This window comes from Glandiceps talaboti, chromosome 9 (assembly GCF_964340395.1).
Source record: "Glandiceps talaboti chromosome 9, keGlaTala1.1, whole genome shotgun sequence".
Lineage (NCBI taxonomy): Eukaryota > Metazoa > Hemichordata > Enteropneusta > Spengelidae > Glandiceps > Glandiceps talaboti.
In genome coordinates, this window is record NC_135557.1 from 3184618 (window position 1) to 3210525 (window position 25908).

At 39.9% G+C, this 25908-nt stretch overlaps 2 protein-coding genes across 2 annotated transcripts in view; one reads left to right on the plus strand and one right to left on the minus strand.

Moving 5' to 3' along the window:
* Positions 1–1788: 1788 nt before the first annotated feature.
* Positions 1789–25908, plus strand: part of LOC144440436 (hydroxylysine kinase-like) — a 204871-nt gene continuing 180751 nt past the window's right edge. Inside the window, exon 1 of the mRNA XM_078129807.1 lies at positions 1789–2161. Within this exon, the coding sequence (XP_077985933.1) occupies positions 1789–2161 (373 nt within the window). The remainder of the gene's footprint in view (positions 2162–25908) is intronic.
* Positions 19842–21249, minus strand: LOC144439705 (uncharacterized). The gene is made up of 2 exons (XM_078128939.1): positions 20568–21249; positions 19842–20356 (listed from the first exon to the last, which is right to left on the minus strand). Exons 1-2 carry the CDS (start codon positions 20910–20912, stop codon positions 19880–19882), a joined length of 822 nt encoding a protein of 273 aa, XP_077985065.1. The 5' UTR covers positions 20913–21249; the 3' UTR covers positions 19842–19879.

Sequence of the window (25908 nt, forward strand, 5' to 3'; positions counted from 1 at the left end):
GAACTGCTACATCGGTCTACGTACATTGAAATGCTACATCGGTCTACGTACATTGAAATGCTACATCGGTTTACATACATTAAACTGCTACAATGGTCTACGTACATTGAACTGCTACACTGGTGTACATACATTGAACTGCTACACAGGTCTACATGCATTGAACTGCTACACAGGTCTACATACATTGAACTGCTACACCGGTCTACATGCATTGAACTGCTACACCGGTTTATGTACATTGAACTGCTACACCGGTCTATGTACATTGAACTGCTACACCGGTCTATGTACATTGAACTGCTACACAAGTCTATGTACATTGAACTGCTACATCGGTCTATGTACATTGAACTGCTACACAGGACTACATACATTGAACTGCTACACAGGTCTACATACATTGAACTGCTACACCGGTCTACATGCATTGAACTGCTACACCGGTTTATGTACATTGAACTGCTACACCGGTCTATGTACATTGAACTGCTACACTGATCTACGTGCATTGAATTGCTGCATCGGTTTACGTACATTGAACTGCTACACTGGTGTACATACATTGAACTGCTACACCGGTCTATGTACATTGAACTGCTACACCGGTTTACGTACATTGAACTGCTACACAGGACTACATACATTGAACTGCTACATTGGTCTACATACATTGAACTGCTACACCGGTCTACGTACATTGAACTGCTACACCGGTTTACATACATTGAACTGCAACATCGGTCTACGTACATTGAACTCCTACACCGGTTTACGTACATTGAACTGCTACACAGGACTACATACATTGAACTGCTACATTGGTCTACATACATTGAACTGCTACACCAGTCTATGTACATTGAACTGCTACACCGGTCTATGTACATTGAACTGCTACACCGGTTTACATACATTGAACTGCTACACAGGACTACATACATTGAACTGCTACATTGGTCTACATACATTGAACTGCTACACCGGTCTATGTACATTGAACTGCTACACCATTTTACATACATTGAACTGCAACATCGGTCTACGTACATTGAACTGCTACACCGGTTTACATACATTGAACTGCTACACAGGTTTACATACATTGAACTGCTACACCGGTCTATGTACATTGAACTGCTACACAGGTCTACGTAAATTGAACTGCCACAATGGTCTACATGCATTGAACTGCTACACCGGTTTATGTACATTGAACTGCTACACCGGTTTACATACATTGAACTGCTACACAGGTCTACATACATTGAACTGCTACACCAGTCTATGTACATTGAACTGCTACACCGGTCTACGTACATTGAACTGCTACACGGGTCTACGTACATTGAACTGCTACACACAAATCACTGTCGATCTTAGACTTAATTTAGATAAAGATAGAAATTAAAGTTATTCCCTCGCCAACTATAGACTGAAGTATTTCCGTAAGTTATAGTTTAGTCTGACCATCTTGTTACGAAATATATACACACATATTTACATGTATACATTATCGACCTTGACAATCCCACTTTTATCAGTCGTCTGAGCTTATTTGATGTACCTTTCTCGGAAAACTAACTCCGATTTGGAAATTTTGTGAATTGTGATTCTAAGTCATTGCTGTTGTACTTCTCCTTTGATATATATTATTGAACCACTGCAGTTAATATGCTTATGCGAAAGTATCCTTGTAAAGTGGTTTCATTTCATGAGTATTGGCAATTGGAGGAGGCAACTAATCAGTGTACTTTGTTCTAGGTCCACGGATTCGTGATACAACCAATGGATTCTATCAAGGGTGATAATAACAACACCAAGGTGGTTGGACTAGATGATATCATAAAACCATCGTTGACCATTGATGATGCCCGTTACTTAGCTGAGACGCTTTACTGTATACCGATATATACTATCAAACCACTTACCAGTTACAACGATCAAAACTTCTACATAGTTGCTAAGGATACAAATTCAGATAAATTAAAGGAATACAATTTCAAGATTCTCAATGCTACGGACTCATCAAACACCAAGCTGATGGAAGCCCAAATAGAAGTGTTGCTGTTTTTAAACAAGAAAGGTATCAGTTGCCCCAAACCAATCCAATTACCAAACGGAGAGTATATGACATACGAAAAACTGAACGGACAGACAGGTATGTCGCAATTTCATAAGTGCAATTCATTTTTGTAACTCCGTATGACTTTTTTTCAAAGACCACTTGGGTAATTTTTTGATGAACGTTAGATCCATGTCAGTTTCTTTCATTTTCGGGTACGTACAAAACAACCTGCCTTAACATATAATTCAAAACAACTATTGTATGACTTTTGTGAACTAAAACTCGGGGACGGTCACATCAGTTTAAGTTCTAAAGAGTCATTTCATATTTAAATCAAATACATTATAAGCGATTTTAACGGACCCTCAAGTTGAAGTTGCACTCATTTGTGTATCTTTGCTATTGGCTACATACATGTAGGTGAGTGGTCAAGATGACTCCTGAGTGCCTATTACCTGCAGTGAAAGGGTCGTCAATATGCATGATTCCTAATTGTCTATTACCTGCAGTGAAAGTGTCGTCAATATTCATGACTCCTGAGTGCCTATTACCTGCAGTGAAAGGGTGGTCAATATTCATAACTCCTAATTGTCTATTACCTGCAGTGAAAATGTCATCAATATGCATGACTCCTAATTGTCTATTACATGCAGTGAAAGTGTCGTCAATATTCATAACTCCTAATTGTCTATTACCTGCAGTGAAAGAGTCATCAATATTCGTGACTCCTAAGTGCCTATTACCTGCAGTGAAAGGGTTGTCAATATTCATGACTCCTAAGTGCCTATTACCTGCAGTGAAATGGTCGTCAATATTCATGACTCCTAAGTGCCTATTACCTGCAGTGAAAGGGTTGTCAATATTCATGACTCCTAAGTGCTTATTACCTGCAGTGAAAGGGTCATCAATATTCATGACTCCTAAGTGCCTATTACCTGCAGTGAAATGGTCGTCAATATTCATGACTCCTAAATGTCTATTACCTGCAGTGAAAGGGTTGTCAATATTCATAACTCCTAAGTGCCTATTACCTGCAGTGAAATGGTCGTCAATATTCATGACTCCTAAATGTCTATTACCTGCAGTGAAAGGGTTGTCAATATTCATAACTCCTAAGTGCCTATTACCTGCAGTGAAAGAGTCATCAATATTCATGACTCCTAAGTGCCTATTACCTGCAGTGAAATGGTCGTCAATATGCATGACTCCTAATTGTCTATTACTTGCAGTGAAAGTGTCGTCAATATTCATAACTCCTAAGTGCCTATTACCTGCAGTGAAAGATTCATCAATATTCATGACTCCTAATAGTCTATTACATGCAGTGAAATGGTCATCAATATTCATAACTCCTAAGTGCCTATTACATGCAGTGAAAGAGTCGTCAATATTCATGACTCCTAAGTGCCTATTACCTGCAGTGAAAGGGTCGTCTATATTCATAACTCCTAAGTGCCTATTACCTGCAGTGAAATGGTCGTCAATATTCATGACTCCTAAGTGTCTATTACCTGCAGTGAAAGTGTCGTCAATATTCATAACTCCTAATTGTCTATTACCTGCAGTGAAAGAGTCATCAATATTCATGACTCCTAAGTGCCTATTACCTGCAGTGAAAGAGTTGTCAATATTCATGACTCCTAAGTGCCTATTACCTGCAGTGAAATGGTCATCAATATTCATAACTCCTAATTGTCTATTACCTGCAGTGAAAGGGTCGTCAATATGCATGACTCCTAATTGTCTATTACCTGCAGTGAAATGGTCGTCTATATTCATAACTCCTAAGTGCCTATTACCTGCAGTGAAATGGTCATCAATATTCATAACTCCTAATTGTCTATTACCTGCAGTGAAAGGGTCGTCAATATGCATGACTCCTAATTGTCTATTACCTGCAGTGAAATGGTCATCAATATTCATAACTCCTAAGTGCCTATTACCTGCAGTGAAAGGGTCGTCAATATGCATGACTCCTAATTGTCTATTACCTGCAGTGAAATGGTCATCAATATTCATGACTCCTAAATGCCTATTACCTGCAGTGAAAGGGTCATCAATATTCATGACTCCTAATTGTCTATTACATGCAGTGAAAGGGTCATCAATATTCATAACTCCTAAGTGCCTATTACCTGCAGTGAAAGAGTCGTCAATATTCATGTCTCCTAAGTGCCTATTACTTGCAGTGAAAGGGTCGTCTATATTCATAACTCCTAATTGTCTATTACCGGCAGTGAAAGAGTCGTCAATATTCATGTCTCCTAATTGTCTATTACCTGCAGTGAAAGGGTCATCAATATTCATGACTCCTAAATGCCTATTACCTGCAGTGAAAGGGTCATCAATATTCATGACTCCTAATTGTCTATTACCTGCAGTGAAAGTGTCGTCAATATTCATAACTCCTAATTGTCTATTACCTGCAGTGAAAGAGTTGTCAATATTCATGACTCCTAAGTGCCTATTACCTGCAGTGAAAGAGTTGTCAATATTCATGACTCCTAAGTGCCTATTACCTGCAGTGAAATGGTCATCAATATTCATAACTCCTAATTGTCTATTACCTGCAGTGAAAGGGTCGTCAATATGCATGACTCCTAATTGTCTATTACCTGCAGTGAAATGGTCGTCTATATTCATAACTCCTAAGTGCCTATTACCTGCAGTGAAAGGGTTGTCAATATTCATAACTCCTAAGTGCCTATTACCTGCAGTGAAAGGGTCGTCTATATTCATAACTCCTAAGTGCCTATTACCTGCAGTGAAAGGGTTGTCAATATTCATAACTCCTAAGTGCCTATTACCTGCAGTGAAAGGGTTGTCAATATTCATAACTCCTAATTGTCTATTACCTGCAGTGAAATGGTCGTCTATATTCATAACTCCTAAGTGCCTATTACCTGCAGTGAAAGGGTTGTCAATATTCATAACTCCTAAGTGCCTATTACCTGCAGTGAAAGGGTTGTCAATATTCATAACTCCTAAGTGCCTATTACCTGCAGTGAAATGGTCGTCTATATTCATAACTCCTAATTGTCTATTACCTGCAGTGAAATGGTCATCAATATTCATAACTCCTAAGTGCCTATTACCTGCAGTGAAAGGGTCGTCAATATTCATAACTCCTAAGTGCCTATTACCTGCAGTGAAAGGGTCGTCAATATTCATAACTCCTAAGTGCCTATTACCTGCAGCGAAAGGGTCATCAATATTCATGACTCCTAAGTGCCTATTACCTGCAGTGAAATGGTCATCAATATTCATAACTCCTAAGTGCCTATTACCTGCAGTGAAAGGGTCGTCAATATGCATGACTCCTGAAAAGGACTTTGGCCAGGCGACAACAACATCTTGACATCAGTATGTCTCGCATGTTATCTGAAGAAGAATTTGAATCTCTGTATAACATGTGGTTGGGTGTGATCAGAGACAGAACAGAGGAAAACAATACTATAGCTAACTTTCAACGAGAGTGTGAAGAGGCTGTATCGTTAAACCAATCGTGGAAAGCATTCAACCTGGCAGAAACGGATTTTCAGAACTCGCTAGAAAGATGTGGTGGCAGAGACTTTAGTTCTACATCCAATCAGGTCCTAGAAATGGAACTAGTAAATGATGCAAACGACCCACAGACAGGAAGTCTGCGCTCATCCATTCTAACTAACAGACTCATCCAGGGTCGAACATCACCAAGCAATGACAACACAGATGCAAAGAAAATGTACTTGACCAAAATGGTTTCCAGTGTCAAAGCTTATCCATCAAATCATCCCGAAACAGATTTCTTGCAGCTGTCGACAGCAACTGACACTAACATCCATGATAATCCCAGACAAGTGAAAAGAAAACACGATGACGGGGTTATCAAACTTCGCTTTCCAGCCCAAGGCAACAAAAGCAGAGAGAAATCGAGCATGTTCCCAATGGAAAACCCGTCCCTTAAGAAACATTTCTTCAACCAGATCGATCAACTTAAACCTGCTTGTGACGACAGCAATGATGAGTTGATTCTGTTAGAGCCAACGAAAATCAAAGTCCACGGATCTGATTGTTTTGTGGACGTGTGCAACATCATGGAAAAAATAGTAACTGTAGAGAATCCTGAACACAGCAGGGCATTTGAAATGAAGACTCTAATCGTGCAAACACTGAACAATTTTTTCCTTTTGAGCCAAAAAGGAATACTGTTTCTCCAACAACACATACAGTCGCAAGTGTTGGTCAAAAGCTTGGGAAGCCCCACTACATTTAGACAGACATGGATTCAGTGTTTACAGCAATTGTTTAAACTTCTCAACGAAAACGAGAGAGGTCATAAGAATTCTTTTTTCCTGAAACGCTACTTTAAACGAAACGACCCATACAAGTGCATTGTATATGTTGACAGAGATACAGCTTACGACGACATTGTAGCACAATGCAGTGGAGACAGTTGCAGAGTCAGTGATGATGACAGTGACAGAGATGACAATGATGAGGAAAGACCCCTTTCAAATCGAAAGTGGGAGAGAGCAGACTGTGCACTATGTTTGGAACCTTTGGGACCCAACAGGGAACTGCAGGGCCTTAACTGTGCTGGCCAGAGACTCAGAAAGCGTCTAGGTGTTGACCAGTCAGATGACGAACTGATTCGTTATGCAAACAGTCAACACCAGTCCGACGACTGGAACGGCTGTCACTTGTTTCACGAGTCATGTCTGCAGGAGAATTTAAGAGTAAATGCCATGGACGAAGAAACGTCTCAATTTTCATGTCCAATATGCCGCACTGCAATATACCAAAGACAACAGTTGGACATCATTCAGTTCAAACTATGTACAGACACGAAGATATCACAAAATACATTTGATGTGAAATCTATGTCAAATGCACGTGAAACTGTGAGTCTCAAACTTCAGAAAATACAACTTTCATCGTCACGGGACATTGGGGATTTGAAGTCCACCATACGGAAGTCGCTATCTCGTCCACCACTCAAATACAATGACAAAACTCAACCCAAGTACACACTCAAAGAGTACACAGAGTATTTACCACGAAGAGTAGAAGAACGAAATGTGCAGAACCTTTTCGATAAAATGTGTTCTAAAAATGTAATCGAATACACAGATGAATTTGCCATGCAACAAGTTAAAGTGAAACCAAAATTTCGCTATAATGTAGATGCAAGCATGAAATTCAAGAATGTCGAAAGTTTAAGCGAAGAGTACTTCCCACAAAGACGAACCGCGGAATACCTGCATTCTAAAAAAGGATTCGAAAACACAGTAGAATTTGCCATGCCAAAAACAAAAGAGAAACCAAGATTTCGCTACAATGAAGACACAAGCATGAAATGCAAGTACGTCGAAAGTGTAGATGAAGATGAAGAGGAAGACAGAACAGTACAAAATACTTATCCCGTGCCAATTTTTTGAATATTCATTTGAACACAAAATACAAAAGTTAATAAATGAATACACAAACAAAAAATGGTTTCTTTTTTTGACTTTTTCCCCCTCTCTTATCTAGGGTTCTAATCTTAACAACTTAGCTAAACCGTCCACGTGTTGACGGACAGTTTTCCATGTGAAGTCACGTGTGTCAGTCTTTATTAAAGAAAGAAAAGTTGCCACTGCTCTTCTCAGTTCCATATCTCTTGAATTGGCCCTACAGGAACCGTAACACAAATGACTAGGTCTGCAGCATTTGGCATGATTTCCATCATGTAAATACAATTCGCATCTCACAGGGTGATGTCGAACCACGTGTCTCTCTAGATTGTCACCATTGTGGGAAAACAAATCAACTGGCCTGAAGCCCGAATACTTCCACAGAGCAACTTTTCTGTAAGTGGCACTTTGGGGAGAAAGCCAGCAGCCACTGGGTGGAAACACGTCACATGCAGAGAAAGTCTGAAGAATGTAGTCAGAAAGAGAACTGGGGGTTCGACGAAGACGCCGCGCGCTCGATTCCACATCAATCATGTCAAAAATGGGGTTGTAGAAGTCACCGAATTTCTTACAAAGTTCTTCATGTACATGTAATGTGTACTCATTGTTTTTGCATTCTGGCTGGAGAACAAACGGTAACATAGAACAAGAGATGTCCCTGTCTCTTTCCCACTGCAGGAAATCATTGTCATACAAAGGAGCTTCAACAGGTTTCCATTTTCTCATTACCATAAACCTTGTAGGAGACAAAAGTCTCACTTGTTTGACAAGACGTGGATTGAACAATCTCCAGACAGTCTTCCCGGGGGATTGACCTATATTTCTCATGAGTGCGTCGTATTTGCAAGCTGCATTGGTGAGATCGATATGATGGTTTGATTTTCTTTCGTCCAAAACACAGTCACTCTCAGTCCAACACATGTCGAGTGCAACGTCATATTCAGGCAAGTCTATTTCAGAAGCAAATACGACTTTAGGTGACTGACGACCACTTAGACCTAAAAAGGCTTCCGTTTTACACTCTGCTCCAACTGCTCTCTTAGCATACAGCACTGATGGTCGAGGTTCTTTGTTAGTAGGTGTTGGAATTGGTTGAGGTCTGACAGAAGCAAGTGGTTTGATTGATTGCCCACTACCGTCATCCACTTTCAAACAAAGGTCACTCAACATATCAACCACTGCATCGTATTTGTCGTATTTGTCATATTTATTTTCGTCATGGTCCTTTCTCGCGACAAGTCTTTTTGGTTTTGTTTCACAACCCTTGTAGGACAAATGAGCCATCGTGGTTTAATTCCACTTATTCACACGTTCATTCATACCTACTATTTACGAACAACATCATTTTGCTAAGGAACGAGAAAGGATGGAAGACAAAGGGAGTGATAATTGGATAACACTCACTGCATGGCACATACCAACATCTGTGTTTGTAAGACTAGACTGTGACATTGATGATATTAGGTTTGACACATACGAAGAGGCACTGACACTGACAGATCCAGACAATCCCTATCAATGTGCATATTCAAACATACCAGTTTACTCTGCAAAAACAGGAAAACGTATAACTGTTGATATCAGAGACTGTTCATTTGATTTGAAAACTGACACATTCGATCACTATGAACACTACCATCGCACAATGTTGATGCTTTTCTCACATCTACCATGGCTTGTTACATGCAATGGGCAGACATTACGATTGCCATTGCCGAGGGAAGCTGCTCCATTCAGGTTCAGGTCTATTGAAGTGTCTGCCAAACAAATGACTGAAGGTTTACACGAGTTCCCAGCTTTGAGGTTGTACCTAGAAAACAAAAACATGCAGCTAATACAATCAGTCGACATGCCAAAAGTGATCATACAGTTGAAACGAAAAGAAACCAAAAAGGGATTCAGACCTCTACTGAAGGGGAAAGCCAAGTCCATCAACAACATTGAATGTATGACATTAGATAGCATAATAAACGAAGACACCTTGGCAAGAGTCTTGAAATCTTCGGGCTGGGATTTAGCCTACTTGGACGATTTCCACAGAGCATGCCGTGGAGTGTGGAAAAGTTTCAGGTCTATGATGATCATAGGGCAAAATAAATTGTGTACGGAAATTCCAATATCGCCACTTGCAATGTCACAAAAGAATGTATAAATGAGTTGTAAGGTTATGAAAAATAAAATAAAAATGAAAACAAAATGAGAGAAGTTTGCATTTCAATATTGATTCTCCTCTGTCTTTCTCTGACATGGATCATTGAAGTTCTCATTCAAATAGACATCTATCCCCTTGTGGATTGGCAGGTCATTGTACCTGCCACCAGCTATTATCTTCTGGCCAGGTTTGCAACTGAAGCCCATGAAGTCAGAGATTCGGTCACTTATCAAGTTTTCAGCAAACTGGCTTGGTTAAACTGCATCGTCCTTTTTGTGAGTGGTAATTTGTCACTGCTTTACAACATATTTACCCACTTGAGTGTTTGTGCCTTGTCAGACGGTGACCACATAGCCATTGCAAAACAGGCATTCGGCTGCAACAATAACACCCTGAGCGAATGCCACCAAATCATCACAGACGGTCCTTCAAGACTTGATATCGAACACCAGCGGTGTCCCGAAGTTCGGTTAGGTAATGGAGCATCTGCTTTGTATTACTTAACAATGTGTGTATTCAGATACATTCCAAGTGGCATTTTACCGCTTCTCTTGCACATACGCACGAAAGGACGTCCAAGATGTGTGACAGACAGTCAGTTTTGCATATACGAAGGCAATATCAAAGAGTTAGCCTATGGTGTCATACCGTTTCAACGCTATCTTGTGGCCACTGTTGTGTTGTGTGCATGTCTGTTTGTGGAGGCACTGCCAGGGTATGAAAGCTACAGTATGATCAGTTGGTTACCCACTATACCCTTTTTGGCCTGTTGCCTGCTCAGTTACTCTCTGAGAGAAGACAAAGGAAGAAGACTTGTGTCCAATGCAAAACACAACGATGCAATCAGACGATGCTTATCTATGGTCACGTACACAATAGCCATAACATCTGTTGCTTTTGCCCTGCTCGATTTTGCAAAACGAGGCATATTTTTGTTAACAGGTCCTTGTTTATTTGACAACACGCATTTATTCCCAGAATGTTACAGGTTAGACAGTAGTGAGGAGGAATGCATGGAGGTTATTCTTCGAACGAGTCCAGCAAGAACAGACGTGTACAACTGCCCTAAAAACAGACTAGGTCCCTTTTGGTCAAAAGTGATGTACATGTCGTGGAGCATAAGGGTGTTTTTCCTTGTTTTTTATCACGGTATTTTAATAGGCGTCCATAGCCACTACGAGCCAGTATCCATCAAGTCGGCACTGTCCATGGCATCTTATGGTGGAAAACTACCCCCTGACATAAAAGTGTCCAGGCCAAAAGAACAAACAACAAAAAAAGATAAAAATCCAGTCAATAAAGGAGACCAACCCCTTCCATCCACATCATGTTCCAATTTAAGAGAAAGGACAGTAGAAAAACTAGTGTAGGATTTTCGTGACGGGAAAATCTATACTAACGTAAAACAAATTGGAAACTTTTAAAAGAAAAGAGAGAAATGAAGGTGTTGTCTTTGTGTGTTTTAATTCTAAGCATTCTCGTGTACATGGTTTCATGTGAATGTGTTCCTCGAGATGATATCTATGTCTTACCCAAAGACTCGAGGTCATTGATTGCATTTGGAGACATAGCATGTCATACAACGTGTACTTGCGACGATACGGCATGTTATAAATTCGGTGATCACATCAACACAACTAAAACTTCCACACATCAGTTTCAGATGTTCTATGAACATCAATTGTGTACCTGTCGTTGTTCACAAGGACAGGGTACTTTTCAATGTGGCGAAACACAGCCTGTAGAGATGTATCGAGTTCAATATTTGTGTCCTACTCCCAACGGACAACAACACACAACAACACCAACCCCTATCACAGAAAAGAGAAGCGCATCAACAATTCAGCCAAAAAATGGTATTATGGTTTCATCATCACCATGTGTTGCACAGTGGTATTGGCATAAACGGTGGACAGAAGATGTTGGTAGACCAGAATGCATGGCTCTCGACGAAGGGGAGGAGTGTGATTGTTTCAATGAAACTGCCAATTGTCCAGTATTACCACACGACATGAATCAAACAGACACATGTCTTCAACATATGCGTTTCACAGCACTGGATACTCATCCAACGTACACTTGCAAAGTCAAATACTGTAACTGTTTGTGTCTGGACAAAGGTAAACAAAAAGGCGTCTGGGCATGTCAGCTTCCTCTAAAACAAATACTTGGCAAATTAATCTGTCCCAAAAAGCCGAAAACCAAACCAAGTGAGAGTAACATAAGGAATACCAAAACTGGTGACAACACCAATACCAACACAGAGAGGAAGAGTGGAGAAAATATTGATCGTCACAAACAACACAACATAATTGGGATAGTCATTGGAGTAATCATCGGATTGACGTTTCTAATTGTGTTTGCCACTTTGACATATAATTTAGTCATTCGGATCAAACATCATCAAGTAACATTATCACACACAACATAGTTCTGGAAGTAATGTATTTATGCAATATATATATATATATATTGTGATAAAATAAAATACAAAAGAATGGAAGAGAAAACTCGTTTACTATTCCTTTTGGTATTTTTGACACTTTGTCTTGCATTCAGTGAGAAGATCAGTGACATACATTTTTATGATGTAACCCAAACACCGTGTGCAAGCGGCAAAGGTTTTCTCATTGAAAACCTTGCTACCAACAATAGCAACTGTCTGTGTAGACAACAAGGCAGGGTTGGAGAATCTTGTGAAATGCAGCTCCCTGACCCATCTTGTGGCATTTGGCCACATGGCGGTGACGGAAAGATAATACCACAGTGTATGTCAAACAGCAATGGTTGCCCATGCAGTGATGGTCAGCACCTTGGCACATGCAGATTGTCAACTGATTGTGTGTATTACGGTAGGCAACGTATCGTATGCAGCAACAGACATTGTGAATGCAACTGCAACAGCACATCAGGCGAATATTCTCTATCATGTTCACTGCCCCAAACAACCAGACTGATTGTGACACTTAATTGTAGGTTTGCTTCTGTTGAGGAAGTCAACTGTAAATCATGGGACGTGTTTTCGCAGAACTGTACAGATTATGAAACATTCTCCACGTCAGATACATGCTTTTCCTGGATGACGGATAGAACACTAAAAACCTGTCATATGGGAGAGCTGTATGAGAATGGTACACAAGAATGCCATTGTGATGCTGGGACGACAGTCACACAAGAGAGGGAATCATGTATATCTACAGACATGTGTTTGAGGCATTGGAACGGAAGTGCCTTTCAGTGCAGACGTAATAACTGTGCGTGTGACTGCAGGCTCAAGCACCTTTATTGTCAAAACAGGTTCAACGAGTGGGCAACAAGGGACATTGTCTGTCCTACATCACTAAACACTCTACATACACCTTCCACATTACAAGCAACATCATCCATTCTGGAGGAAGACATGACTCAAATGTCTACCACTTCACGTGAAACAACGTCGTCACCACAAGGTACATCCCCTACATCACGTGAAATACGTGAAGAGGTAGCAGCAATTGAAAATACACAAGACGAAATAACATTATCACCTTCCACATTACAAGCAACATCATCCATTCTGGAGGACGACATGACTCAAATGTCTATCACTTCACGTGAAACAACGTCGTCACCACAAGGTACGTCCCCTACATCACGTGAAATATCAACCACAGCTGAAATACGTGAAGAGGTAGCAGCAATTGAAAATACACAAGACGAAATAACGTTATCACCTTCCACATTACAAGCAACATCATCCATTCTGGAGGACGACATGACTCAAATGTCTATCACTTCACGTGAAACAACGTCGTCACCACAAGGTACGTCCCCTACATCACGTGAAATATCAACCACAGCTGAAATACGTGAAGAGGTAGCAGCAATTGAAAATACACAAGACGAAATAACGTTATCACCTTCCACATTACAAGCAACATCATCCATTCTGGACGAAGACATGACTCAAATGTCTACCACTTCACGTGAAACACCATCTAGCAGTAAGACAACGTCGTCACCACAAGGTACACCCCCTACATCACGTGATATATCAACCACAGCTGAAATACGTGAAGAGGTAGCAGAAATTGAAAATACACAAGATGAAACAACGTTATCACCTTCCACATTACAAGCAACATCATCCATTCTGGAGGAAGACATGACTCAAATGTCTACCACTTCACGTGAAACACCATCTAGCAGTAAGACAACGTCGTCACCACAAGGAACATCCTATACATCACGTGAAATATCAACCACAGCTGAAATACGTGAAGAGGTAGCAGAAATTGAAAATATACAAGACGAAATAACGTTATCACCTTCCACATTACAAGCAACATCATCCATTCTGGAGGACGACATGACTCAAATGTCTATCACTTCACGTGAAACAACGTCGTCACCACAAGGTACATCCCCTACATCACGTGAAATATCAACCACAGCTGAAATACGTGAAGAGGTAGCAGAAATTGAAAATACACAAGACGAAATAACGTTATCACCTTCCACATTACAAGCAACATCATCCATTCTGGACGACGACATGAATCAAAGGTCTACCACGTCACATACAACACCATCTAGCAGCATGACAACATCGTCACCATATACATCTCCAACTTCACAAGAAATATCAACCACAAATGAAATACTTGAAGAGGTAGCAGAAATTGAAAATACACAAGACGAAATAACGTTATCACCTTCCACATTACAAGCAACATCATCCATTCTGGAGGAAGAAATGACTCAAATGTCTATCACCTCACGTGAAACAACGTCGTCACCACAAGGTACATCCCCTACATCACGTGAAATATCAACCACAGCTGAAATACGTGAAGAGGTAGCAGAAATTGAAAATACACAAGACGAAATAACGTTATCACCTTCCACATTACAAGCAACATCATCCATTCTGGAGGACGACATGACTCAAATGTCTATCACTTCACGTGAAATAACGTCGTCACCACAAGGTACATCCCCTACATCACGTGAAATATCAACCACAGCTGAAATACGTGAAGAGGTAGCAGAAATTGAAAATACACAAAACGAAATAACGTTATCACCTTCCACATTACAAGCAACATCATCCATTCTGGACGAAGACATGACTCAAATGTCTACCACTTCACGTGAAACACCATCTAGCAGTAAGACAACGTCGTCACCACAAGGTACACCCCCTACATCACGTGATATATCAACCACAGCTGAAATACGTGAAGAGGTAGCAGAAATTGAAAATACACAAGATGAAACAACGTTATCACCATCCACATTACAAGCAACATCATCCATTCTGGAGGAAGACATGACTCAAATGTCTACCACTTCACGTGAAACACCATCTAGCAGTAAGACAACGTCGTCACCACAAGGTACATCCTATACATCACGTGAAATATCAACCACAGCTGAAATACGTGAAGAGGTAGCAGAAATTGAAAATACACAAGACGAAATAACGTTATCAACTTCCACATTACAAGCAACATCATCCATTCTGGACGACGACATGACTCAAAGGTCTACCACGTCACATACAACACCATCTAGCAGCATGACAACATCGTCACCATATACATCTCCAACTTCACAAGAAATATCAACCACAGATGAAATACTTGAAGAGGTAGCAGAAATTGAAAATACACAAGACGAAATAACGTTATCACCTTCCACATTACAAGCAACATCATCCATTCTGGAGGAAGAAATGACTCAAATGTCTATCACTTCACGTGAAACAACGTCGTCACCACAAGGTACATCCCCTACATCACGTGACATATCAATCACAGCTGAAATACTTGAAGAGGTAGCAGAAATTGAAAATACACAAGATGAAATAACGTTATCAACTTCCACATTACAAGCAACATCATCCATTCTGGACGACGACATGACTCAAATGTCTACCACGTCACATACAACACCATCTAGCAGCAGGACAACATCGTCACCATATACATCTCCTATTTCACAAGAAATAACTTCCACTATGCAAGTACCATCTCTTTCACCGGATGTAACATCTCATAAAGCATTGTCGACGGTTGGAGAAACATTGTCAGAGATATCTTCAAAAACTTTTAATAAAATACAACAAACAACGTCGACAGGCAAAATGACAATGACAAATGTACATTCGACATTGCGTCCTTCGAGAGCGGATAAGACAGGCAGTGTGTACCTTTCTACAATAACAGCAATTGTTTTTTGTGTTGTCATTGCATGTGCAATCACATTCATCCTATTTTTACTCGTCAAAACCAGTCGCTTTCACCATGGAACAAGTTAAAGTATAATAAAATAAAATAAAATGTTAAAAAACAAAAGAATCCATCTCTGTTGAAATGTGTGTGTGTGTGTGTGTGTGTGTGTGTGAATTACATAAGAATAAAAGCACTATAAAATACACTTTGTTACGTGGTTAATAAAACAGATTTATTTTCGAATTACAAGGCTGATTAAATTAGGCCTTCATTTGTCGCATTTCATTTGTAATAAGTTGCATAAAGAGAACAAATTCTTCCATGGTCGGTTTTTCTACCAACGAGTTTTCGACTCAACGGTCTTCATACTTTGTGCTTTTCATCATCACAAGGAAGATGTCTGTCATGGGGAGAGACTGTCAGGAAAAACGCTGTTTCTCCTTGACGTAATCTGTGAATGGAAGTTCTGTACGCCTTTGTCCACCATTCGTTTTTTCTTCATCGAAAGAAATGCCCACATGAATGCTGTAAGTTTCTTCTCCCTCGCGTAACAAAGAGCGACATGTGCACGTATTTATGTGATAAATATATATATATATATATATACAAACAAATTTTCTGGTGTTTTTTTTTTCATCCACGCAAGTAAAACACATTCGTCACGTCTTTTATGCAAATTACGACGGTTAGTCCACGGTTATAAAAGAAGGCAAGGGGTGATCTTTCCTCATTATCAACTAAGTATGAAGCCTGCTGTGCTCGCTTGTGTTGTTTTCCTCATCGCCTGTTTTGGCTGTCTTTCCATCAAAGCCGAAGAGGTTTACTCCAGTGTTGGTGACGATGTTATCCTTACGTGTCGGCACCCTCGACGCAGAGATGCACGCCGACTTTTGTGGCAGTATGAAGGTGGTGAATTACCACCTAAACTCGACGTTAATGTGAACGGGACGGACTTGAACCTCCGAATAGAAAACATCACTTATTCTGACACTGGTCGGTACACATGTAGGAAGGTAGGGGGAAGACGTCGTAAACATAATGCGGTCTACGCCAACGTTAATTTGCACGTCGGTGTGAGACCAGTGATTTCGGACTTTAAATGTTACAGCGAGAATATTCTCGAGATGTGGTGTGAGTGGGATTTGGTGGACTCGACAAATGACACGGTAGAGGTTTTTACGTACCGCCACTACTTTGAGTCAACTTCAGCATGGCGTGACTGTCCAGACGTTGAGACGAGAGGTCGGCGATCGTGTTTTTTCGACAGGTGGACCAACTACGGCAGCCTCCACGTAATGAGGATTGTGGTATCGAATGCTTACGGCCATGACGAAAAGGAGATTAAGTTCAACCCCGATACGCAGACGCGTACCAGACCACCCGCTAGCCTAACACTCGTGCGAAAGACACCCTACACTGTACACGTCAGGGTAGGCAAGCCGGACAATTGGATTGAAGATTATTTGCAGGTGGGGTACGCTTTACAATACAGAGATGATGTTTCTGAAGATCAAACGTGGAAAAACATCAACGACGCCTACAACAAAGACACTTTCGTCGCTGTTGCACTAAAGCCCTACACGGCATACTCCTTCCGCGCAAAATGTCGCACAGAATACGGCGTTAACGGGTCGTGGAGCGATTATGGTGACACCTTACATGTATTGACAGACCAGGCTGCGCCTTTCGATGGTGTAAAGTTGAGAATCAGTCTTGCTTTCTTGGAAGGGGACAGTGTCGAGATGACGGTTGTTGTTAGACAAGATCCTGTATTTTCCAATGGCGTTATCGAGGGTTACCATTTTGATCTTCGTAAGGGTACGAATGAAACCGGCAAAGAATTGATTCTAGAAAGTGGCTTACGTGGACACACTTTCACAAATCTTACTTCTATGGCCGACTATACCGTCATTGTCACTGCCTATAACGGAGCTGGTGCTTCGCCGCCTACATACTACATGTTAAACACTCGAAAATGTTTCGTGAGTTGCACTCCCCCCGCGTATTGAAAAGCAGGAAATGCACGCTCCAATACTTTTTTAGTTGAAGATGTTTTAATGACTGTCTGTGTTTTTAGGCAGTAGAATACACAATACGTGTGTGTGCATCCAGTGTTGTGGTTGTTTTTTTTTGTTAGTTACTTACATTTACATATGCCAAACTGAATTTTTCAAGTTCGTTTTTTGGAGATTAATAAAAAATCATTTGTAAACGGAAATATGTGTGTGACTCGCAACAGTTTTTTTTGTGTGTAAAAGTGGTTTTTGGTCGATTTTTCAACTCAATGGTCTTCATACTTTGTGCTTTTCATCCTGACAAGGCAAATGTCTGCCACGGGGAGAGACTGTCAGGAAAAATGTAATTACGCACATTTTGTAACTGTTTCTTCCTGACATAATCTGTGAATGGAAGTTCTGTTCTCGTCAATCCAAGACACATTGTGTCATTCTTTACAGATGGTTTGATTTTGATGCTTTGTACACTTACATGATTTGGGCGCCACACTTTGGGATCATTTGTAATGACTTTCTCAATACAATGGTTGGAATAGTATTCCCGCCTCGATTTCAGTTTTGCTAGTTCTGTTTGTATTCGCTCTCTTCCGAAACTTTCAATACGTTTCCAAAGTGTTGTATTAAAATGGTCATACAATTTTACATCTCCAGCATGCCACTTCAGTACCTTTCCTGCCACTTCTTCAGTAATGTTACTTTTTGATTTTGGTGCTCGTGCATTCATTGAAAATGCTACAATATCGTCTGTATCCCAACACATCAATTCTTTGAGCAACACAAGCGATTCATCCATGTACTCTGCTATCATTATTAAATTAAATGTTTCGTCTATATATTTAATTTTGTTGTCAATATTTGTCACGTTCCACATATCCTCTGAGTTCATACCAAGGTCAAACAGCATAGGATTCAATAATCGTGCATTATGTGATTTATTATAATAATATTCGATACCGTCAGCGAATTCTTTCAAACCTGCGGGGCCTTTTAGACCAACATAATTGCCAAAGTCGAAATAAGTGAATGAGGATTGAAATAATGATACGGGCTGTCTCAAACAAGTAACATATACAGTGCTCGGGGGCATAATGGCGCTGATACCTTCATAGCTAAATCGTGAATGGTGTGTAAATATGTTATACTCGTTCCAGGGCACTTTCATCGCTTTTCGTTTATCGAATGGCTTGGGCCATCCCAGATAGTTTCCTGAAGGCGGGAGAACGAAGGTCAGATTGTTCATGTCACCATACCTTAGCAGTATATTAAGAACTGTACTGCTACCGCATTTATGTAGCTTAGAAAACGCTATGTTTTTCTTTGGTTTACATGTTGGAACCGTCACCGAGACATTAGCATCAGCGTTTCTTCCTCTGAAGATGTCATGAACAGGAATAGAAGAGTATTTTTTCCAATTAGAGTTGAAGTTGGAATAACTGAGCTCGAAGAAGAATTTGCAGGAGACGACACTCAGTATAACAAGGGTGACGATATGAAGTTTATACAATAAGTTCTTCATGCCGACAGTATTGATCTAGTATGAGCAAAGATAAAAACAAATTTATCAAGTCAGGGATATACGATTTGTTGGGGCAAAAAACCCCTTAGAGTTTATATACCTTGTACGCGTCGACGAGTGAACATACTTTACATACAGCCTTGACTAAACTCTTCTAGTATAATGTTAATGTTAGTGCATACCCTACGCCACGTGAAACGCCATCTAGCAGCAAGACAACGTTGTCAAGACGAGATACATCTCCTACTTCATTGCATGTGCAATCACATTCATCCCATTTTTACTCGTCAAAACCATTCGCTTTCACCATGGAACAAGTTAAAGTGTAATAAAATAAAATAAAATGTTAAAAACAAAAGAAACCATCTCTGTTGAAGTGTGTGTGTGACTTACATACCAATCAAAGCACTATGAAATACACTTTTGTTATGTGGTTAATATTAAACAGATTTATTTTCGAATCACAAGGCTAATTAAATTAGGCCTTCATTTGTCGCATTTCATTTGTAACAAGTTGCATGAAGAGAACAAGTTCTTCCATGGTTGGTTTTTCTTCCAAAGAGTTTTCAACACGGTCCTCGTATGCACATTGAACTTTGTTGATTTCATCATCAGAAGGCAAATGTCTGCCACAGGGAAAGACTGTCAGGAAAAACTGAAATCTACATGGCCTTGCTTTATCTCCTTCTTCTTCCTGTAGCATACTTGGGGAGAAGAAAGGTGCCCAAATTGCCAATGCTTTGCATATCACATTCAGTTTATATGCAGATGCAGCTCTATCTTCAAGGTTGGTATTGAACATCATTCTAGCCATTCCCTTCACACATACTTCCAGAGAGGTTTTCACCAAACACGTTTTCTTCTGCACTGTCTTGCAATTCATGAGGTACAGATATACCAGTGGATACTTGTGTTTGAAAAGTCTGGACTCTTGGTAAACCCTTTCTCGAAGTTCCTGTAGGCAAACGAAAACAAACAAATAAAACAACCTTAATAAACTCATACGAAAGCAAGAACACCCACACCCCCAAAACACCATATATATATATATATATATATATATATATATATATATATATATATATATATATATATATATATATATATATATATATATACCCTTTTCACAGTACTACAGAAAGAAAATTTTGTCATTTGTCACTCACCAAATATGCCAAGTAATCATCTGGTTTACAAGGACGAGTTGATTTTGGTGGTCTGATCGTTTGACACTGTGCAATCTCTTTCAACATCTCTTTATGCACCACTTGTTGTACAGCCCTCGACCTTTCTTTGCTCCTCCTGATTTTACGTTTGCATCTTTTGGCTGCCTCTTTATCCATTTTCACTTGTAGTTTTTTCTTCGTTGATGTCATCTTGTGGATTTTACGTTTGTGTCTTTTGGCTAACTCTTTGTCGATTTTCTCCTGGTGCCTCTTAGTAGCTGATGTCATGTTGTGGACTGATGATGTTCTTTCACTTATGTTGCTGCACATAATGATCGTTGTCATATATATAGCCTTGTTTTGCAAATATTTCTGACGTCACATCTTGTTTCATTACGTCATGGACGTCATTTATATTGCCTTGTTTCTCAAATAATTCTGACATCACGTGATCAGATATACCACATTATATGTGATGTCAACAAGCTGTAAAATGGATGAGGAAAAACATGTGATGTCATTTTTTTCTTTGACGTGAAAATATATGCACGTTAATCACAAGTCCCACGATATGATGTTCTCAAATATTTATGACGTCACGTCTTCTTTCATTGTGTCCGTGTGATGATGTCGACAGCATGCAAGTTGTAAATTCATGGATGTGGAAAAAATGTGACGTCATTTTTTCTTTGACGTGAAAAATATGCACGTCCAACGATATGATGTTCACAAATATTTATGACGTCACGTCTTCTTTCATTGTGTCCATGTGATGATGTCGACAACATGCATTTCGACAGAATCACGTTCGTATTAACACTAACAATACTGTAGCAAGCACACTCGCAGTGTTGTAAGTAACATTCTTGCTACACGTAGCTGCCCCCACCACACACGTTTGTGACCACTAAGACGTCTAATGACGTAGGCAGCGAGTCACGTGAAGTCACGTGTCAATTGTGTGTGTGTCTCTCACATTGTGTTATTAATTCAACTGCGCTCGTACGACCTAAACTTTTAAGTCGCACACACAAAGAGGCAGAATAGATAAGTAGCGGGTTTGTGTGCACAGTGGCAATTTCTCAGATGAGTGATGGAAAATAGGTGTCGAGTCGGGGCAGAGCGGGGAAATGGGCAAGACCTTTTACCAACGAATTCAAAATCGAAAACGGGATTACACAACAATATTGAATTTGGCGACGAGGGGGGTAAATACATCAATCATACTGGCGGAGCAAAGGGCAGCGATCTTTACTGGCAGGAAACGGCAACAAAGTACAATATCATCTCTAAAGTGTATTCGTTTGAAAAACACGCCGTGAAGAACAAAGCAAGGGTCTTTCTCAGTCAAAACAATCTCAATTTAGCGGATGATAAATTGAAAACAGCTAACCAAACTCTGAAAAGACATTTCCCAACGCGGAATAAATTCTGTGACAACTTACTACGGAGGAACTGGTACCAAGTCAAAGACTCGCATGCAGTCTTTGCCGTCGGTTTACTTACCGAAGACAGAAAAACATGCGAGGGAGGAACAGGATGGACGGTTCAATTAGCCGTCGACAATAACATTCGTGTATATGTCTACGACTGTACAAAAGACAAGAAGACGAGCAAAACTCGCGGTTCATTAAAGTGGTACACCTTTGACACGGATCAAGAGAAATTCGTCGACGTTCAAACTCCGTCACTGACGTACAACTTTACCGGCATCGGAACAAGGTCTCTGCCAAACGAAGGCAAGGTAGCTATAGACACAGTGTTTGCCAAAACCTTCCGATAAAAAAAAATACCTTAAATACCCTGACAACGTATGTGTCCCGAACAATGACTACTTGTGTTCTACTAGTAAATCGAGGGTGAAGTTGACATGCAGCGATGAAAGAAAAGAAGTTTAACTTAAATTATAACAATGGTGCCGTCGCTCTTCTATGGTTTAAGGAACTCACATCACTCCATCGTCGAAACGTCACTTCGCATATGGGAACAAAATTCTTTTGTCAAAATGACCGACAACGAAATCGATGTAATAAACGATCTGCTTTTTAACCCGCTGATTTTCACCATGACGTATAATTCAAAGTGTATAAAGCACAAGGATGTGGAAAAACTGTGACGTCATTTTCTTTACGTAAAAAACATGCACCATGATACGATATTATATCAAGCCACATCACGTGTAGAGAAAACATGACGTCATAAGTTTCTGGATGTGGAAAAAATACTATTTTTTTTGGACGTGAAGAACATGCACGTGCCCCATCAAGCCACATCACGACGTCATAATTGTCTTGTTGTTGCCTATAAATATCTGCATGCTTTTCCATTTGAGCGACATTCTCATCACTGCTATACTGACAAAATGTCCAGTATGAGGCAATTCCAACACGTTTCAACAAGGAGTGACTGCGATTCGCAACTCGTCGAGACTCTGATAAGAAACATCAATGTCTGTACACGAAGTCAAAAGGCGAAACTGGAGAGAGAATTGGAAATACTGAGATCGGGCAGCTGCAATCTACTTGCAGGGGTTTTGATACAAGAGCACAAGAGAAGAAGGTATCTAGAAGACAAAATAGATTACCACATCGAGAAAATGGATATTGTTATGAATCGAAACCTAAACCTACAAGAATCGATGGAACTGTTTATCAGGCAGGACCCGTACACACAATAGGGACAACGAATCATTGGAACAGTTGGCAAGATTAAATGACCAGACATCTTGACGATCATCTGGAAAGACACATCTTGATTTTTGGAAGAATGCAAGTCATACAGTACGATAAACATTGATGAGAAGAACATATCCTTCACACTATCACAAAAGATAGCACCGAACAATTTGATGATGTTTGATAATGATTTACTTTTTCAAAAATAAAAAATACGATTACTATCAACTTTGTGTAATATATCATTTTTTTATTTACCCAAAACAAATGCATACAAAAGTCAGAGGAGTGCATATAAGCAAAGTTGCTCAATATTAAATGTCTATTCTATGTAAAATATCTATATACCCTCTCTCATTACGTTTGAATACCCATTCGTCTTCTCTAGACGATGACACAAAACTGAAACGAGCCCTCTCTATACAGTCATGGCATACTATCATGTGCTGGATCATTTCTCCAAAACGTGTAGGTTCATCAAATAAACAGTAACAGTCGATTCCTGTGAGTTTTGAGGCTGATTTACAAAGCATTTCAATCTGTAGAAAGTCTTCGACCATAATGTCCACGTATGTTAGACTAGACATACTTGGCGTGGGTTCAGGAAATAGTATTGCAATTCCATGTAACCTTTGTACATTTGGTATGTTGGCAAGGTTACACACATAAGTTCCAGTGGAAAATGTTAGTTCTCTGAGTTCAGACAAGAGAGGAAGGAATTCAAGTGAAATACCATAATTCCAATCAGTGCGTAAGTCTAGTTCGACGATGTTTGGCACCATAGAAAGATGCGCGAGATCTTCTGACTGGATAGGAACATCGTGTATATGCAAATGACGTAAACTGGGTAAGGGTGGCAAGAACTTCAACGTTTTGATACGGACTTTAAACAGAGAAAGGCGAGACAGATGCTTCTGGTTTGCAATAAAGGAAAGTTCAGAATCGTACATTTGAACTTTATTCAGAATCAATGTGTGCAAGGAATTTACATTACAGACAATCTGTCTCCATGAAAACCATTCCCAGCGCCCCTGCAAATAATTAATTCTGAGAGAACTGGTGTTGGTGAATTCGAGTCGATGCAGATTCTTGACATGTTGAAAGTGTTCAAGGTCCTTTTGACTCAACGTAATAGGGTTGGTCTCATCGATCTCAATGTCAAGCGTTCGAAAGAAACGTGAATGCCTGAACACGTTCAAAACAGTTTCCCTACTCTCCTGTATGTCAGTATTCCGCAAGACGACATGATTCCAAAGAGAAGGGTGATCGCAAAGATATTGTAAACGGCAACACATCTTTCGCATTATGTTCTCACGTACCATTACAGGTAAAAAGGACAGAATAGATACCAGGGAATCATCACACAGATCCATGAGTTCCATGTTGCTTGATCCCGCAATGAAATATGCGAAAACTGCCACAGGCAATGAAATATATAAATGTCCACATCGAAAAGAACGTGTCGTTCATGCTATCACAAACAAAATATGTGTCCAGTGAATTATGAGAGCTTTAACTGCGAATTGTATGTAATTTTTAAGGGTCATTTTAAAAATGCAAAAATCGGGGTTTTTTAAAAATCTCCACCAACTCTGCCTTCCCCAGCACAATTTTTTTTTTTAAATTTCTACTGTGCCATGTTAAAGTAGATACCGAACTCCTCATTTGCATAGATGTCATGTGATCAAAAACATTCTCAAAAACAATTAAACAACATTAAATAAAACGATTATCTAGATGAATTCTCTATGTACAGTATCTATATACCCTTTCTCATTACGTTTGAAGTTCCATTCGTCTTCTTTATAGTATAACACAAACCTAAAACTAGCCCTCTCTATACTGTCATGGGATATCATCATGTGCGAGATTATTTCATCAAAATGTTCAGGTTCATGAAAAGAACAGTAACAATCGATTTCTCGCAGTTTCGTGGCTGATTTACACAGCTTTTCAATGTCATGGAAGTCTTTGAAATGAAACTGCACGTGTGTTAGACTAGGCGTACCTGACATGGATTCAGGAAATAGTCTTCCACGTCCATTTATTTTTCGTAGATTTGGCATGTTGGCAAAGTTACACAAGACATTTACAGAGTTGTCGCAGTTAAATGTTAGTTCTCCGAGTTCAGACAAGAGAGGAAGGAATTCAAGTGAAATACTATCATAATAGGCTACAGTACCCTGTAAGTCTAGTTCGACGATGTTCGGCACCATAGAAAGATGCGCGAGATTTTCTGACTGGATAGGAACATCTTTTATATGCAAATGACGTAAACAGGGTAAGGGTGGCAAGAACTTCAACGTTTTGATACGGACTCCAACCAGGAAAAGACAAGACAGATGCTTCTGGTTTGCAATAAAGGAAAGTTCAGAATCGTACATGTGAACATTATTCAGAATCAATGTGTGCAAGGAATTTACATTGCAGACAATCTGTCTCCATGAAAACCATTCCCAGCGCCCCTGCAAATAATTGAATGTGCGAGAACTGGTGTTGGTGAATTCGAGTCGATGCAGATTCTTGACATGTTGAAAGTGTTCAAGGTCCCTTTGACTCAATGTAATAGGGTTGGTCTCATCGATCTCAATGTCAAGTGTTCGAAAGAAACGTGAATGCCTGAACACGTTCAAAACAGTTTCCCTACTCTCCTGTATGTCAGTATT